This window comes from Ixodes scapularis, unplaced genomic scaffold, assembly GCF_016920785.2.
Source record: "Ixodes scapularis isolate PalLabHiFi unplaced genomic scaffold, ASM1692078v2 PGA_scaffold2__306_contigs__length_199485367, whole genome shotgun sequence".
Classification (NCBI taxonomy): domain Eukaryota; kingdom Metazoa; phylum Arthropoda; class Arachnida; order Ixodida; family Ixodidae; genus Ixodes; species Ixodes scapularis.
In genome coordinates, this window is record NW_024609857.1 from 170,037,921 (window position 1) to 170,054,570 (window position 16,650).

At 53.9% G+C, this 16,650-nt stretch overlaps 1 protein-coding gene across 2 annotated transcripts in view; it reads left to right on the forward strand.

Annotated features, from left to right (window-relative positions):
- Window positions 1-16,650, forward strand: part of LOC8023923 (diacylglycerol O-acyltransferase 1) — a 111,218-nt gene that overhangs the window by 33,702 nt on the left and 60,866 nt on the right. For both annotated transcript variants that reach the window (XM_042292111.1, XM_042292112.1), the window contains exons 4-5: window positions 1,159-1,296; window positions 12,932-13,018. In XM_042292111.1, the coding sequence (XP_042148045.1) occupies window positions 1,176-1,296; window positions 12,932-13,018 (208 nt within the window). In that variant the 5' untranslated portion in view covers window positions 1,159-1,175. The remainder of the gene's footprint in view (window positions 1-1,158; window positions 1,297-12,931; window positions 13,019-16,650) is intronic.

Consider the following 16,650-nt stretch of genomic DNA (forward strand, 5'->3'; position numbering starts at 1 on the left):
TTAAAAAAAAATCTGACCGTGTGTGCGTCTTTTTTTTTTTTTTTTTACTGTTGTCGTATTTGTACTTCAGTAGAGTGGTCTGCTGGGTTCTCAAAATAAGTATGGGTGCCACGAACAGGCACAATACTCACGGTATCATGAGAAGTTATTGCTTGCTTTGCACCATTCCTTATCGGAACATGCCTAATAAATGACAGAACTGCATCGTCTACTAGCCGTGTGCGAAATTTCTTTGTACAATGGCACGAATATTCCTGGTACGATACACCAGTGAAGTCCCGTACGTTCAGTGTACCTTAGCTTCAAACTTTTTTTCTGAGCGATGTCTTACCGCATATTTCCAAGTCGGGTCCAAATTTATTTGGTTAGTAAAAACATGGTACGATTAATACCGGGCGTTGTGTTTCTCCTGTGAGAACCAAGGTTGACTATGTTCCCACCAAAACAGATGACTTTGTGACCAGTATTCTGGTGATGAACGGACCCCCGTGCCGATCCCTAGCAGCACACTTCCCCGGCTCATACTTGGGCCAGTTGGCTCTTGCTCGCACAACTCTGGCGCAAACCTGGGCCGAGGATGTGTGCTATTTCGGGAGTATTCCCATGGCGAAATGACTTAGGTCCAGAACGCCGGTGCGACCAGTAGTTATGTGACAAGTTTTCCGGTAACGAGTAGGATTATTACGAGTGGGCTGGTTCTCACGGAGGCGACCACTTCCCAGTTGCCCTATAGCAGTGGTCTCAAACACGCGACCCGCCCGCCGCATGCTGCCCGCGTAGCTCCCTCAGTTCCAGCCTATGCACCCTTCCCCCCTCTCCACCTCTATCTTTCCTCAACTGTATCAATCTTTGAATGCTGCCTCTTTGACTATTTTAAGTGACGAGGTAAGTTTTATGAGGAAATCTTAGCGCGTACATATGACGATGGTGTTTGATGAGCAGGAAGAGTGTGGTTTTGTGCGTGTTTTAGTATCTTCGGTTCCCTTCTCGTTTATTTTATTTGCACATCTTGTAAATAATTATTCCGTTCACAAAACAGCGCCTTGTTCCCGTCGTCTTTTAGCGCTGTTTTACCTGCTCCGTGCTCCTGGAATGTTTCAATCAAAGCGCAAAAACAAAGTGTAAAACTATAAAATTATTAACCTTTGTTTTTTTCAGTGGCCGCCGGGTTGGTGATGTGCCTCGTGACTATGACCTTCCTGAAGCTGGTGTCCTACCACATGGTGAACTTCTGGTGCCGGCAGCAAAAAACTTCACGAAAGAACCACAAGCGATGCATTTCTTTGGAAGGAGAGAGTATGCGGCCCTCTTTACACTATACTAGTGTTAATAAGGAGCATCTTTATTTGCGAAGCAAGGTGCATTGGGTTACTCGCCACGCTAGGCAGAAGGGCAAGGGCCCCCGAAGGCGAGCGTCAGCTAGCCAGCCATCCAGAGCAAATGAATGAAGCTGTAGAAGCACCACAGGCCACAACCACACTGGTTGTAGAAAAGGGGGATCGGTGGCCGAGTGGTCTAGCGCACACCAGCTCGGAGCACGTGGAGCGAAAGTTCGCGCTGCAGAACCCAGAGATCCTGGGTTCGAGCCCCACCCCTGCCCGTTTCGATCTGGATGAGCATCCTACCGGCGTGCGGTCGTGTATCACTACTGCGTGGTGCACGTTAAAGACCCCAGGCTAGCGGCTGTACCGCACTGGCTAAATTTCTCATCTATGCAGCTGGGAGACTCGTCGCCTCTGTGAGGCAGACCAAGTTCTAGGCTGTATAAACACACACACAACCCAATTTTTTTTTTTTTTTTTTTGTAGAAAACGCCAGACTCGCTGTGCTTCTCAACCACAACCAAAGTTCCGCTGCGCCGAGATAGGTGAGCGCGCCAGCTCATGCTAGCGCGTGACCACGGGAGCCCCGAGAATAAAGGCACAGTGTAATAGACAGCCAGATGGCGCCCTCTGCGCACCTGGTACATAAACAGCATGTCGCACGAAATTAAAATAGATTACCACTGGGTAAGCTTGCGTGCACTCGTCAATGCCCCGCTGTCCCGAGGACTCGCTGATCCTTACAGTGGCGACGAGGAAGTGAAAGTGTTGAACTGCTGCCGTCCGACCGTGCGCCTGTTCTGGAATGCCGGTGGTCGGCAAATTAGGGCCGTTTGACGCTGAAACGAACTGGAGCGAGTACCGGGAGCGGGTTGAACAGTATACTTCATCGCCAACGATGTCAAGGATGAGAAAAGACGGGCCGTTTTACTTACGTGTTTTAGGACCGGCCACACAGTCGTTGCTTCGAGATCTGCTGGCTCCTGTCAAACCGTCGGAGACCAGCCTAGAAACCATTTTCGAGGTGCTAGGCGAGCATTTCTCACCGAAGCCGTCGGAAATCGTCGCAAGTTTTAAGTTCAATTCACAGATGCGTCATGCCGGTGAAACAGCGGTGGATTTCTTTGCTTGTCTGAACAAGCTCGCGGACGACTGCGGATTCGCCGCGTTCCGAAATAGAATGCTGCGAGACCGCATCGTCGGACGTATTAACGACGAGATGATACAAAGGCGACTCCTAGAGATTCCAGATTTGACCCTCGACCTTACAAAAAAGACGGTCGTTGCAATGGAAGCAGCGAAGAAAGATTCGCAGATGCTATCGACGTCTATCCAGCCAAACCTCGCGTCAGCTAACGCCGTGTCACGCGATGCAGCTGTGAACCCGAAGCGGAAGACTGGCACCATTTCGTGTTTTCGTTGCGGAGGCGAGCATTACGCCACACAGTGCCGTCATGCAAGTGCCACTTGCCAAAACTGTCGGGGCAAGGGACATCTGGCACGAGTGTGCAAGGGGAATGTCACGATCTTTCTGGAACGTGGACGAAGGGGGCCGAAGCACCCGCCGAGAAGAGACGACACGCAGCCTGGTTGTGAGGGTGGACGATGACTGACCGGAGCAGTGTGTGCTCGACGGCGTTTATTGGGGAGGTGAACAATGTTGCCCGCCGAGCCAGGCGGCCGCAGGCGGGCGGACTGGAGGGGGGCGCCACTAACTTGTCACACTCCTCCCCCCCAGTTTGTTTGTTATTAAACAAAACTAAACACAATGCGCACGGCCGACACCATCTCGGCGTCTGGTCGTGCAAAGTCCCGGCCTGTCGACGATGAAGGTCACCCCGGCGAGTAGCGGTCAGGTGGCCTCCGCTGCCGTGCACTCCGCCTGGGTACAGGTGTCGACGGGCCAGGTGTGGCAACGCCGGGCGCTGCCTGAACCGGTCGCGCTCCACCCGGTGGAGCTGCAGGGACCGGATTTGTGAGTGGCACTGGTGCCACAGGAGTGGCGACGCGTGTCGCCTCCGGGGTGGGTGGTGCTCCGCTGGCCGCGACTGGTGCTGTTGGGCCCCCTGCAGGCTGGTCCTCTGAAGCGACGACCGAGGGTGGAAGCCAGGTCCCGAGGCGAGGCCTGACATGGTCGGCGTGCCGGTGCCAGGTGGTCCCGTCGGGCATGCGGACGAGCAGCGATGAGGCGCTCGCTGGTGAAACCACATGTCCGGCAGACCAGGGTGGGCCAGGACGGAAGTTCCTGGCGTACACCGACGCTCCCGGCTCCGGCAAAGGCCCGGGACGGCACCCTCGGTCAGCAGCCAGCTTCTGCTTCAGCTGCTTCAGGAGCGCCGTAGACCGGAGGTCTGGATGCAAGACGTCCAGGGGGGTCTTGACCATCCGGCCCAGCAGAAGCTCGCAGGGGGCACGGCCAGTGACCTCATGCGGTGTGGTCCGGTACTGGAACAGTACCCGAGCCACCTGCGTTCGGAAATCCCCGGGCTGGCTCCTCTTCAGCTTGTTCTTGAGGGTCTGTACCACCCGCTCTGCTGCACCATTGGAAGCGGGGTGGTACGGCGGAACCAGCATCCGGCGGATCCCATTCCTCTGCAGCCAGTCCAGGTACTCGGCGCTGGCGAAAGCGGGACCATTATCAGACACGATAATGTCCGGCAATCCCTGCGCCGCGAAGACCTGCCGCAGAGCCGCAATGGTCGCGCTTGCCGAGGGACTGGTGACTGGCAGTGCCTCCACCCACTTGGAGAAGGCGTCCACTACCACCAGGAAGTAGTGGCCCTTGAAGGGTCCCGCATAGTCCACATGCAAGCGGGACCACGGCCTCTGTGGGAACGGCCAGGGGGTGATTTCCACGTGGCGCGAGGCTCGCTGGTTCTCCTGGCAGACTTGGCAGCCTTGCACCTGGTGCACGATGTCCTGGTCCAAGCCAGGCCACCAAACGTGCGACCGTGCCACCATTTTGGTCTTTTCTATGCCAGGATGCCCCGCGTGCAGCAGCTGCAGCACCTTGGCCCGCAGACTTTGTGGAATCACCACCCTGGAACCCCACAGGAGGCAGCCTTGCTCCAAGCTCAGCTCGGCGGTCTTGTGGCTGAACGCCTGGTGACGCAGCTCCTCCCCTCGGGAAACCGCCTTGACCACCTGAGACAGGACCGGGTCCCGGCTGGTCGCCTGCGCCACCGCAGTCCTGGTCAGCACCCCCGGGTAGGCCCGCTCCAGCAGGAAAACGTCAGCTGGCTCTGGAACGGCAGCAGGCACCTCCGGCAGGGGCAGGCGGCTCAGGGCGTCAGCAGGTCCCAGGTCCTTCCCAGGGCGGTACACCAGCTTGTACCTGTAGGCTGCCAGCGTCAAGGCCCAGCGTACCACACGAGGCGATGCTTGCACTGGGACTGCCTTGTCAGGTCCCAGCAGCCCCAGCAGCGGCTTGTGGTCAGTGACTGCCTCGAACTGCCGGCCCCACAGGTACTGATGGAAGCGCTGGACCCCGAAGATGAGGGCCAAGCCTTCCTTGTCGAGCTGGCTGTAGCGTTGCTCCGCCGCATGTAGTCGACGAGAAGCAAACGCCACAGGGCGTTCCTGACCATCCTGACCCCGGTGCGACAGGACGGCTCCTACCCCGTACGGCGACGCATCCACGGTGAGGACTACAGGCTTGGCCGGATCGAAGTGCGCCAGCACTGGAGCCTTAACAACGAGCTCCTTGCTGCGCTGGAAGGCCAAGTCCTGCTCCTTCTTCCAGGCCCACTGCTGCCCGTCACGAAGCAGGCGATGCAGCGGCTCCAGATGCGTCGACAGGTTGGGCAGGAACCTCCTGTAGAAGTTGATGAGGCCGAGGTAGCTCTGAAGCTCCTTCTTGCTCTTGGGCTTCGGCGCCTTGAGCACGGCCTCAATCTTGCGAGGTGCCGGGGCCAGGCCAGCCTGGGAGATGATGTGTCCCAGGTACTCCACGCTGGGGGTCAGGAACATGCACTTGTCCAGCCTCAGCTTGAGACCGGCGTCCTGTAGTAGTGTCAGGACTTTGCGCAGGTTCTGCAGGTGGTCCCCGTCGTCGGTACCGGTAACCAGGATGTCGTCCAAGTACACCGCCACGTGCCTCATGCCCCTGAAGAGGTTGTCCATCTCTCTCTGGAAGATGGCTGGGGCTGAGGTCACGCCGAACGGTAGGCGCGTGTACTGGAAGAGTCCCATGGTTGTCGAAATGGTGACATACTTCCGGGCGGCATCCTGGAGCACCAGCTGCTGGTAGGCATCTCGAAGGTCGAGCTTGGAGAACTTCTGTCCCCCGGACAGAGCCGACCAGAGATCTTCTACCCGAGGCAGCGGGTACTTTTCGACGGTAGCGACGGGGTTGATGGTGACCTTGAAGTCCCCGCTGATCCTGACGCGGCCGTCTCGCTTGAGGACTGGAACGATTGGTGCAGCCCACTCGGAAGTCTTGACGGGCACCAGGATACCCTCTCGCTGCAGCCGTTGCAGCTCCTGGGTGACCCCGTCCTTCAGGCCAAACGGCAGCGGACGCGGCTTGAAGAATCGAGGCCGGGTTCCCTCGGGTATGTGGATGCCGACCGTCGTGCCGGCGAAGGTGCCCACCCCCGGCTGGAACAGGGACTGGAAGTCGGTCAGGAGGCTCGGGACGTCTTGCACCACGCGCAGCGCAGCTTCTTGGTACTCCGGCAGCCGAACACCCAGCGAGTGAATCCAGTTTCGGCCCAGCAGCGTCGGCGACGACCCCTTGGTTAAGTAAAGGGGAAGGATTGCCTCCCTGTCGCCAAGGCGAACGCTGACTTGGGCCCGACCCTGGACCTGGGAAAGCTGCCCGGAGTAGCTGCGCAGCATGACGTCTGACGCCTCGATGGACACGCCGGGGAAGGTCCGCTTGAACAGCTTCCCGGGCATGACCGACACGCTGGCCCCTGTGTCCAGCTCCATGGTGATGGGGTGACCGCAGATTTCGACTGACACCAAGTAAGGTGGCACAGACGATGGAGGCTTACTCGTCTGCCACACGTCGAAAATCTGCGGGTCCTCGGCCACAACGTGGACCCTGGCTGAAGACGAACCCGGGCCTGGTGCCGCTCGTCCCCGCCGCGTTTTCTTGCGACGACCACCCTGGCCGCGGGCTTGGCTGGAACCCGGGCTTGAACCAGGCTGCTGCTGCTGCTGCTGCTGGCCGCCGCTCGTCCTCCCCCCTCGGCAGACACGTGCGAGGTGCCCAGTTCTCCCGCACGTGAAGCATTGTGCTTGGACGAACTGGCACTGTGAGGGGGAGTGGGCAGCACCGCAGCGGCTGCAGGCACCGCTCCTTGCCGCCATCTTGTTCACCGCCGCTTCCGTCGACGGTGAGCCGGCCGCACGCGCTATCTCGCTGGCGTCTTTCGCTGCTGCTTCCATCGCCAGCGCTGCCTTCACCGCGTCGTCCAGCGAGGGGTCGGGGAGCTCCAGGAGTCGCGTCTGCATGGCAGGGTTGTTGATGCCGCAGACGAACCGGTCCCGGAGTAGCGAGTCCAACTGGTCGCCGAAGGCGCAGGTGCTCGCTAACCCTCGTTGCGCAGCGACGAACTGCCCGAGGGTCTCCCCGTCCTGGCGGCTCCGGTTGTTGAAGCGGAACCGCTCCATAAGCGTGGACGGCGCCGGGCTGAAGTGCGAGCGCAGCGTGGCGAGCAGCTCACCCAGCGTTTTAACGTGCGGCGTGGCCGGCTTGAGGAGGTCGAGCAGGAGGCTGAAGACGCGGGTCCCGCAGCTGGCCAGGAAGATGTCCCGTTGTTTCGCCTCCGGCGTGTCGTTCGCCCGGAAGAACACGTGGACTTGTTCTTCGTAGACTGGCCAGGCGGACCCATCTCCGTCGAACGGCTCGAGCCTCCCGTAGAGCGGCATGGCGACAGGAGCGGGCGGCGGTGTTGCGACTCTCTCGGCGGCGTGGGCCGAACCGTGCACGTTGGTGGCCTCCAGTGCCACGGTTCCTCGTCGCCAGTGTCACGATCTTTCTGGAACGTGGACGAAGGGGGCCGAAGCACCCGCCGAGAAGAGACGACACGCAGCCTGGTTGTGAGGGTGGACGATGACTGACCGGAGCAGTGTGTGCTCGACGGCGTTTATTGGGGAGGTGAACAATGTTGCCCGCCGAGCCAGGCGGCCGCAGGCGGGCGGACTGTAGGGGGGCGCCACTAACTTGTCACAGGGAAGACAGCGGATGCGACCGCCGGCGGCCCGACGACGTCCGCTAGAATATCGAAATCGGTCCACACACTGGACAAAGGGGACCAGTAACAAGATGTCTCACTGCCAGAAGTCTACGAGATGTGGAAAATGACATCATCTGTAGTCGACGGCCAACCTTTCCGAGTGAAAGTTACGGTGAACGGGACACCATTGTTGATGAAACTTGGCACGGGAGCTAGCGAGTGTGTTGTGTCTGAGGAAACATTTCGAAGCGGATTTCCATCAAGGCAGCTGGACCCGTCGCGCGTCATGCTGAAAGCTATTCAGGTGAACTTTCCCCAGTTAAGGGAAGCCTTACTGCAACGGTGAGACTTGGAAACCGCGAGTGTCAGGACATCCCGTATGTCGTCCCTGGCACCTGCCCGTCTCTGCTAGGACGTGGCTGGATGAAAGGCCTAGGCATCGAGCTTTCCAAGGCGAAGGATGTCAATGTGGCGACTTCTGTTGCGAACTTCGTTGCTGAATACTCCAGTATCTTTGATGAAGGTCTAGGAACTTTCAAGGGGGTCGCCGCATAGATAAATTTTCAGGACAACGCCAAACCAAGGTTTTCCAAGCCTCGTGCGGTTCCATTTGCGATGCTTCACAAAGTCAACGAGGAGTTGAAACGCATGGAACGGGGGGAGTCGTACGTCCAGTGAAGATTTCGGAATGGGCTGCCCCTATTGTACCGGTCCTAAAAAAAAATGGGCAGATTCGCATCTGTGGAGACTTCAAAGTCACTGTGAATCCTGTGACTGTACCTAAAAAGTACCCCATCCCGCGAGTGGAGGACCTGTTTGCTAAGCTGAGTGGAGGTGAGAAATTCAGCAAGTTGGACTTAAAAGGTGCATACCTACAAGTTCAACTCGATGAGAAGTGGTCCAAACTGGTTACCATCAACACACCACGAGGTCTGCACCAGTACACTCGCCTGCCGTTCAGTGTGAACTCTGCACCATCGATCTTTCAACGTGAGATGGAGAACCTATTGCAAGGACTTAAGCATGTCGTTGTATATTTCGACGACACTCTAGTGACAGGGCGAAACGATCAAGACCACCTGGAGAACCTGAGTCAAGTGCTGAGTCGGCTGCAGCAAGCAGTACTGAAGCTGAAGTTGTGCAAGTGAGATTTCTTGGTTCCCCAGGTTAAATACTTGGCTCATATCGCTAGCTCTGCGGGATTCTAACCAAACGCGGAAAAGACTGAGGCAGTACTGAAAGCTCCAAGGCCTACGGATGAAAAAACGCTGCAGAGCTACCTGGGACTGGTCAATTTCTATCGTCGGTTCGTTTGCATCTAGAGGTCTTCTGTCGGCTGAGCGCAACTACAGTGAGCTTGACAAGGAAGCCTTGGCTCTGATTTTTGGCGTGACTAAGTTCCGGCAATACCTGTGGGGCCGTAACTTCGAAGCGGGCACATACCATAAGCCCTTGCTGGGTGCTGCTTGCTGCGGACAAGCCTGTACCTGAGATATGTTCGCCACGTGTGCTGCGCTGGGCACTGATGCTGTCGGCGTATCGCTACAAACTGAAGTACAGGCCTGGGTCAAACATAGCAAATGCGGATGCCTTGAGTAGGTTGCCGCTGCCTGTTCCTGCGTGTTCCATCGAGCGGCCAGCCGAGGTATTCATGCTCAAGGGGGCCTATCCTCGAGTACTACTTGCGTCTGTCGTGGCCAAAGCCTCTTTAAAAAACTTGACTCTGGCGAAGCTTCGAGATTCTTTGTGGTCTGGAGTTAAAACCGTACGCTGCTCGAACAACTCAGCTGTGCGTACAAAAGAACTGTATCCTGTTGCGGTCAAGAGTCGTCATCCCAGGATCCTTACAACCAGAGGTTCTACAACTCCTGCACGAAGGTCATTCAGGGATCGCTAAAATGAAGGCCGTGGCGAGAAGCCATGTATGGTGGACATCATTAGATGAAGACATTGCGGCTACAGTGCGGGGATGCCGTGTCTGTCAAGAAAACCAGCGACTCGCACGACCAGCACCAATGATGCCGTGGCCATTCCCAGAAAAGCCATGGTCTCGTCTTCACATCGATTTTGCTGGACCAATGAAGAACAGGTATCTACTCATCGCGGTCCACGCCAACTCAAAATGGATCGAGGCCGTTCCTGTGTCCACGCCGTCGGCAGAAGCCACGATCCTTTGCCTGCGGATGATGTTTGCCTGTCACGGACTACCAGATCTCGTCGTATCCGATAACGGGCCGGCATTTGTAAGCGGTAGCTTTAAGAACTTCCTTCAACAGAATGGAATAAGGCAAATTCTAACGCCACCGTATCACCCAGCGCCAAATAGAGCCGCTGAGCGAGCGGTTCAAACCATAAAGTTGAAGTTGAAGAAGGCAGCTGATGGAAGTTTCCAGTGTCAGCTGGCCCGAATCCTGCTTAACTACAGAACTATACCTCATGAAACCACAGGGTACACTCCGGCGGAGCTACTGATGGGTCGCAAGTTAGAGACTGCTTTGATTCTACTTCACCCTGACCTGAGGTCAAGCATATCGAGAAAACAGCTCATCCAGAAGATGGCGCTAGACAAGGGTGCTCGACTGATACCGACTGTCCAGCCGGGTGATGCGATTATTTGAGAAATTTTCGACAAGGTCCACCATGGGTACCGGCAACTGTGACCGACACTCCAAGGGACCACATCACAGATGTCGCACTACCAGATGGTCGGTGTTAGAGACGTCATGAAGGACATCTGCGTCCTGACCTAGCCCAAGCTAGGGCATCATCGGAGCCGTGACCAGAGCCGGTGGATCAGGCCGCTCCTCCTGATGAGACTGTGCCCGCTCTCGCTGGGGCTGTACCACTAAATGCTTCTGCCCAAGTGGTGCTTCAAACCGTTGCAGCTGGATATCAGCATGAAGATACTCAGCCTGTTCCTGGCATTCCGCTACCGAGGATTCCTGGTACTCCACTACCGAAATGAAGTAATCGAGCACGAAAGCCTCCTGTGCGCTTTTCACCGTGAAGATCGGTGGGACCTTGGCTAATCTTTGTAAGGGGGGGGGGGGGGGGGAGGGGGAGGGGGAGGAGTGGTGATAGACAGCTAGAGAGCGCCCCCTGCACACGTGGTATATAAAGAGAATGTCGCACGAGATTAAAACAGATTACCACTGGGCAGGCTTGCGTGCACTCGTCAATGCCCCGCTGTCCCGGGAACTCGCTGATCACTACAGATGCATTTTGTTTAAGCTCCAAAGCAGATATCTAATTCTTCTCCTGCGCTTTCGAACATACCGCCGACACATTGCTGACCCTGACGTCCTACCATCATGGACTGGAGTGCAGGCAACTCTACCGAAGACGGAGCCATGACCACTACCATCCAGCTCCGACTTGCAGTCTTCCGGGCGAAAAACCCATAGGCCTTGTTTTTCAGAATGGAAGCACAGTTACCCTTGCGGCGCATAACCACCCATACTTTATGCTCCTATCATATCGTGTCTGCCCTTCCCCCAGGACTGGCCGATGAACTGGATGACATACTCACGTTGCCCCCTCCTGACGACGACTACGACCACCTCAAGCGCACGATCCTCGCCAGGAAGACGGAGTTGGAAACGTCGCGGCTACAGCAGCTCTTGATCACCGAAGAGCTGGGAGACCGCAGACCATCCAAGTTGCTTCACCGCATGCGATAGCTACTGGGTGAGCAAGCTTTTGACGCGAACAATCCCATTCTACGGGAATTGTTCCTTCAAAGCTTGCCTCAAGAGATGCGTATGGCCCTCGCTCCAGCTGCATACATACCTCTTGACCGTCTCACGGAGATGGCCGTCCGCGTCGCGAAATACGCTGCACCTACCCTGTCGAGCGTCACAAACACTTCCCACCAGTGCTCCTCCACCAGACCCTTGAAGACCGCATTGACGCTCTAAAAGCAACCGCCGCGGCCCTGAGCACAAGAAGCGAACCGTGTTAACCAGAATGCGAAGCTCCTCTTGACGTAGCAGCCCATTGCAACAACGAAAAGGCGATACCTGTTGGTACCCCCAGACATTCGGCAGTAAGGCACGCAAGTGCGAACAACCAAGCCAATGGCAGAAAAACGCCCCGTCCCGTCACTAGAGGAGGCAAGTGACCAAGTCCCAAGAAGAAGCCATCTGCTTTTCAGCACAAAACGAACTTCAGGCCGCCGCTTCCTGGTCGACTCTAAATGTCTGTCCTTCCTCGCACGCTAGCGGAAAGGCGACACCCACAGCCGTATCCCACTTGCGGCAAATGGCTCTATCATTCCAACATTCGAAATACGTTCGGCTACTCTAGAACATTATGTTACACCAAACATCTAATAGACCGATCGCCCCAGCTAGTTTGAGCACGCCACCGCTGTCGCCGTGCATCGTGGGAACTCGAGTCCCTCTGCACGCGCGACTACACCGCTAGATGTCTGCACGAGCAGAGCAGGAGACGGCACGAGCTATCTCTTGCACGGGCGCCTAACTCTTGCGATCTACAGTTATGGCAGCGTCACGTATGCGTAGAACCAGGGTGCCTTCATGTGCGCTTTGCTTAGGGTGGAGACATCTGGCCATTTTGTCCCACACTTTTATTTTTATTTTTTGTTTAGAAGCGCGTGAAAAAGCGTGTCCCTGCACGCGTCTGTGGAGCTGACTGTGCTATGGCGACATTTTGTTTTCGTCGATTTCTTTGTATTTTCCCCGTGAGCGCGTGCTGTCGGCATCGGGTACTACAAAGGGTGGCATCACCCTTAACAGAAGGACATTGAGGCACCCTACGTAGAACGCTTAGTGAGATCGGTCTATAGACCGATCTCACCAGCCAGTTTGACTCCGCCACCGCTGTCGCAATGCAACGAGGGAGCTTTAGACTTTCTGCTCGTGCGACAACCTCGCTGGAGCTCCCCGCGAGTGGAGCATGAGGCGGCAAGAGCCGTCTTGTGCACTGCTGCCTGCCTCCTGCGAACTAAAGTTATAGCGGCGTCACGCATGCGCCGAACGCTTGGTGAGATCGGTCTATTGGCAAATGCGACGCATTCCTTGCATGGACATATTTTGAAATTGTTGGCAATGCTAAAGTCACTGGGTGCCGCATTGACTCCAAAGAAGGAACCAGGGCCGCCATACGGATACTACTAGACGGGTCAGAATCTTGAAGGCACCGTTCGAGATTTGGATAACTGCTGCGGACGCTGTGACGGGAACCTATGCCGCGCCACCACTTCACAGCGTCCGCGGCGGTTGCTATGGAAACCACCGCGCGGTGCCAGTTCGCGTCGCTCGTGTGTTTGGTGCTCGAGTTTGCAAGCCTCGAAGACGCTCCGCAGCCTCGAGGAGGTGTTTTTGTACATCAACCATGGTATTGACGTAGCCTTTTGCTGTTTGTCTGCTGCGTTTCTCCACCTTTTTCCTTTTGTTTCCACAGCGACACCGGTGATGCCAGCCAATGGTATCTGCGCCGACGGGCCGCGCCGGAACGCCCTGGTCTATCCGGACAACTTGAGAATTGACAGTAAGAACAAACTTTAACGCACGTCTTGCTTCCCGAAGTACAATAGCGAGCAGGAAACAAATTGTCAGCAACCTTTATCTCCAAAGTCCTACAATGCATGAAAAGCTGTAGTAAGGAGCGATCTTTTAAACTTGTTTAGTTTTATTTTTTTGCTTTGATGTTTTAAATTTGTGTAGAAGATATTAAACCGTCGTTTTAGGGTAGCGAAAAACCTATTCGCAGCATTCGGCGGAAGTTGATATCACGAGGGCGCCACAGTGTTTGGTGCCCCAGGAGACTTTTGGTATCGTATTTATTGGTTCTTAAGCAACGCGCAGTGATCGGGTAAGAAGACTTTTCTTAGGATAAGTATTTGTTATACGTTCGTAAAAATCTTCGCACGTTGAAGAAAATATAAATAACAAAAGAATGGGAAAAAAAGCAAACACAAAAGAGAAAAAACGAAAGCGCGCTGGGCTTCGCCGATAGCGGGCGATAACCAGCTTGTTCGCAAACATCGGTGAATGTGTTTACAAACTATCCGCTACATTTAAATTGGGACTTACTTGGCCTGTAAGTCTCGTGACGTCAGGTCACATGACACATTTTTCCGCTAAAGCTAACTGAAAAATTGAATTGGCGTAAAGGTCACGTGACCTTAAATATATAGCGCTAAATTTAGCGGGGTAACTGAAATTGCCTTTAGGTCTCATGACGTCAGGTAAGGTGACATCAATTTTGCAGCTAATAGCGAGGAAACTGAATCGGTGTATAAAGCACGTGACGTCAATTTCCCCGCTAAATTTAACGGGAAATCATGGTGTAAGGCGCAAAAAACAACGGACACAAGAGAGAAAACAGACGAACAGTCGCCACGCACAACTATATTTGAAAAGTGCAGAAAGGAAAGAATACAAACAGCGTCATTTTCATCTGGTACACGCATGCGCTTAGCCATGTGATATACGCTTCATCTACCAATTTACAAAAACTTATCAGATAATCTAATCTCGGCATTATAGAGCGCAATACACGTGTCACTTACGCATTGAGCACCCCTTTTTCTGATAAAACACGCCTCCAATAACTCGCGCGCGTTTTGGCACTTGCCTCTGCCCAGAATCGCTGTCTCGGAAAGACGTGGCTCTCACCCACATTCGCTGCAGTGTTCAGGCAAAAGAGCCGCATCATATTTTTTTTTTTTTTTTTTTAATTTTGCGCGTGCTTCTTTAGTCCGTCGTTCGCACATCTGCCAGTCTGTCCTACGTAGAACTTAACCACACGTAAGGGGGATTTCCTAAACCAGCCCCGTGACACAGTCACCATATGGCCTGGCATGTTGTTTTTTGAGCCTTGCACCATGATTTCCAACGTTCACCAACTAGCGCAACTACAAGTTCTTTAAATGCACGGACGGACAGAGGGAAACAATCGTCGGATCGGGGGTTTGGTTAAAAAGCATTTCGTTCTTTAAAAAGTCTCTCCGGTACATTTTATTTATTTTTTTTTAATTTTAGGATTACGAGTGTTTTTAGGGAGGAAAGTGTCCCTAAATTGGGCGAGGTGTAACTTTTTTTTTTTTTTTGTGCCTCATGTAGTTTTGTAGATATCTTAACTGATAGTTTTGTTTCGGCGGTCTACTGCGAAACCGAAACTACCGGCTCGTGCATGATGGCGACCCTTGTGGTCAGTTGCATGGCCAGCGTGTGACGGAAAGTTCGTACCGCGGTAATGGAAAACGCACGTCTGTCCTAGTCGCAGGAGCAGTTCAGATCGGTCAGGTAAGATGCTGGGACTGTTTTACTGATGCTTTGCAGGTATAATAAGCATCTGTAGCAAATATTATTACACATTCATAAAGTTTCCGGCCGAAATTGAGATCGCCACGATCTCAGATTTCGCAGCCTCAACTCAGGCTCGGAACCAGCCCCCATTTATCTTCTGAGAAGAAATACAATTTCGTTGGTGTGAAATGCACGTTGCACAAGCGTCGTGGAAGCTAATCGTAAGCTCGCGCTGAGCAGGAATGGTTAGTGCCGCACTCCAGAACGAACTACGGAAATCAGACATTGAACATAGTACCTCGTTTTTTAAATCGCCTGAGTGAGTTGAATGTAAAAGGTTTGAATGAAACCATAAAATATGTACGTTCCATGTTTGTGAGAGAGTGCCCCTGGAATTTGTAAACTTGGCTAAATCGATTACTTTTCCCCTTCCCCCTCCCCCATCTAATGTTGTTTATTTTTGTGCTATAAGTGTGATGGTGAAAAAAACATTTGTATGTACATGCTGTCCTCTTACGCTGCTGTGGGGAGGCAGAGGTTCGTCAAGCAACAACTGACTTGCTTTTTTCCCTGTCTCCCCTCTCCAAACGGAGAGAAATAAAGAGTTTGAGCTTGAAGTAAATTATGGCCTCCAGTGAATTCCACCTTCGGCGCCACGACGCGTTTGAACGAGCAGGAAGTCTATTTTTAGAGAGTTTTAGTAGAACGTGTCAGTCAGTCAGTCAGTCAGAGTTTTGAAAGCAAGGAAATCAAAGGAAGGAGTAGATCGTGTTTTCAGGCTACGCTATTTGTAGCGGGAGCTCGCGCCGTTCCCTCGATACACGCTCTGAAGCGCGCGCCCGTAGCAGTAGCGGGCCTTTGAAAACGGCCTACTAGATCGTACGAGCTCCATTTGCCTAGCGGGAGCTCGCGCCGTCACTTCCAACCATGGATTGAGCACGTGCCTGCTGGGCCCACTTTCCGCAGCGTACGATGTACTAAAACTCTCTTATAATCTTCGTGCGCAATCGCTCAGGGTGACTTATAAACTACTATCTCTAAAACATAACACAACGAGCAGAAATTATCCACTTCGGCGGCTGAAAACGCACCAAAAAGACACGGTGAAACAAGTGACAGTACCTCCTTGAGAACAAACATGTCATCGAGGCACAAGGTTGCTTGACAAACAGCCAACCCGCTCAATGCCCGCTGAGCAGCTGGCGGTAGTATTTTTAATATCGTTTTTAGAGTTAATCGCAGCTTCTAATTAATGTGCTATTCTGGCAGCGCTTGTGTTAAATCTCCGTGAAGCAATATCAGTCATTTATTTTGGTTCGACTTTGGACATGAAACATGAAACATGTACATGCGCCTTTAAAAGGCGCATGTACATTCTTAAAAGACAATGTAAGTGTGCTTTTCTCCGGGGCACGCGGATCTAGCTGACAACAGCAAGTTTCTTCGAGCATTTTTTTTTTTTTTTTTGCAGCAGCAGCAGCAGCATTTTGAAAAAGGATGCACGTACAAGAATACAGTGTATTAGCGGCGAGATGTTTGGGTGGCGCCCTCCTATGGCTACCTCTCGTGACGTCATTACCTTGTGAACAACAAGTTCGATGGTGTTCCTAATTAGCATGCTGGAAGCTGGAAATCATTGCGCTTTTAAACCAATATTGCCAACACCGTCAAAAATGAAGTTCTTCCATTACTCGTATTTCCGTCGATGAGGAATCCTTTGCTGACGTCAAACTCAGCATTCGGTCTATCGTGGGGGGCCGACCACCGCGACGCTTTCGATCGGTCACGTCGCCAATAGCCCTCATACGCGTAAAAACGTTAAAGCCTCGAAGCTCCCTCTCAGAGCCGTATATGTAGAGAGTTTGGCCA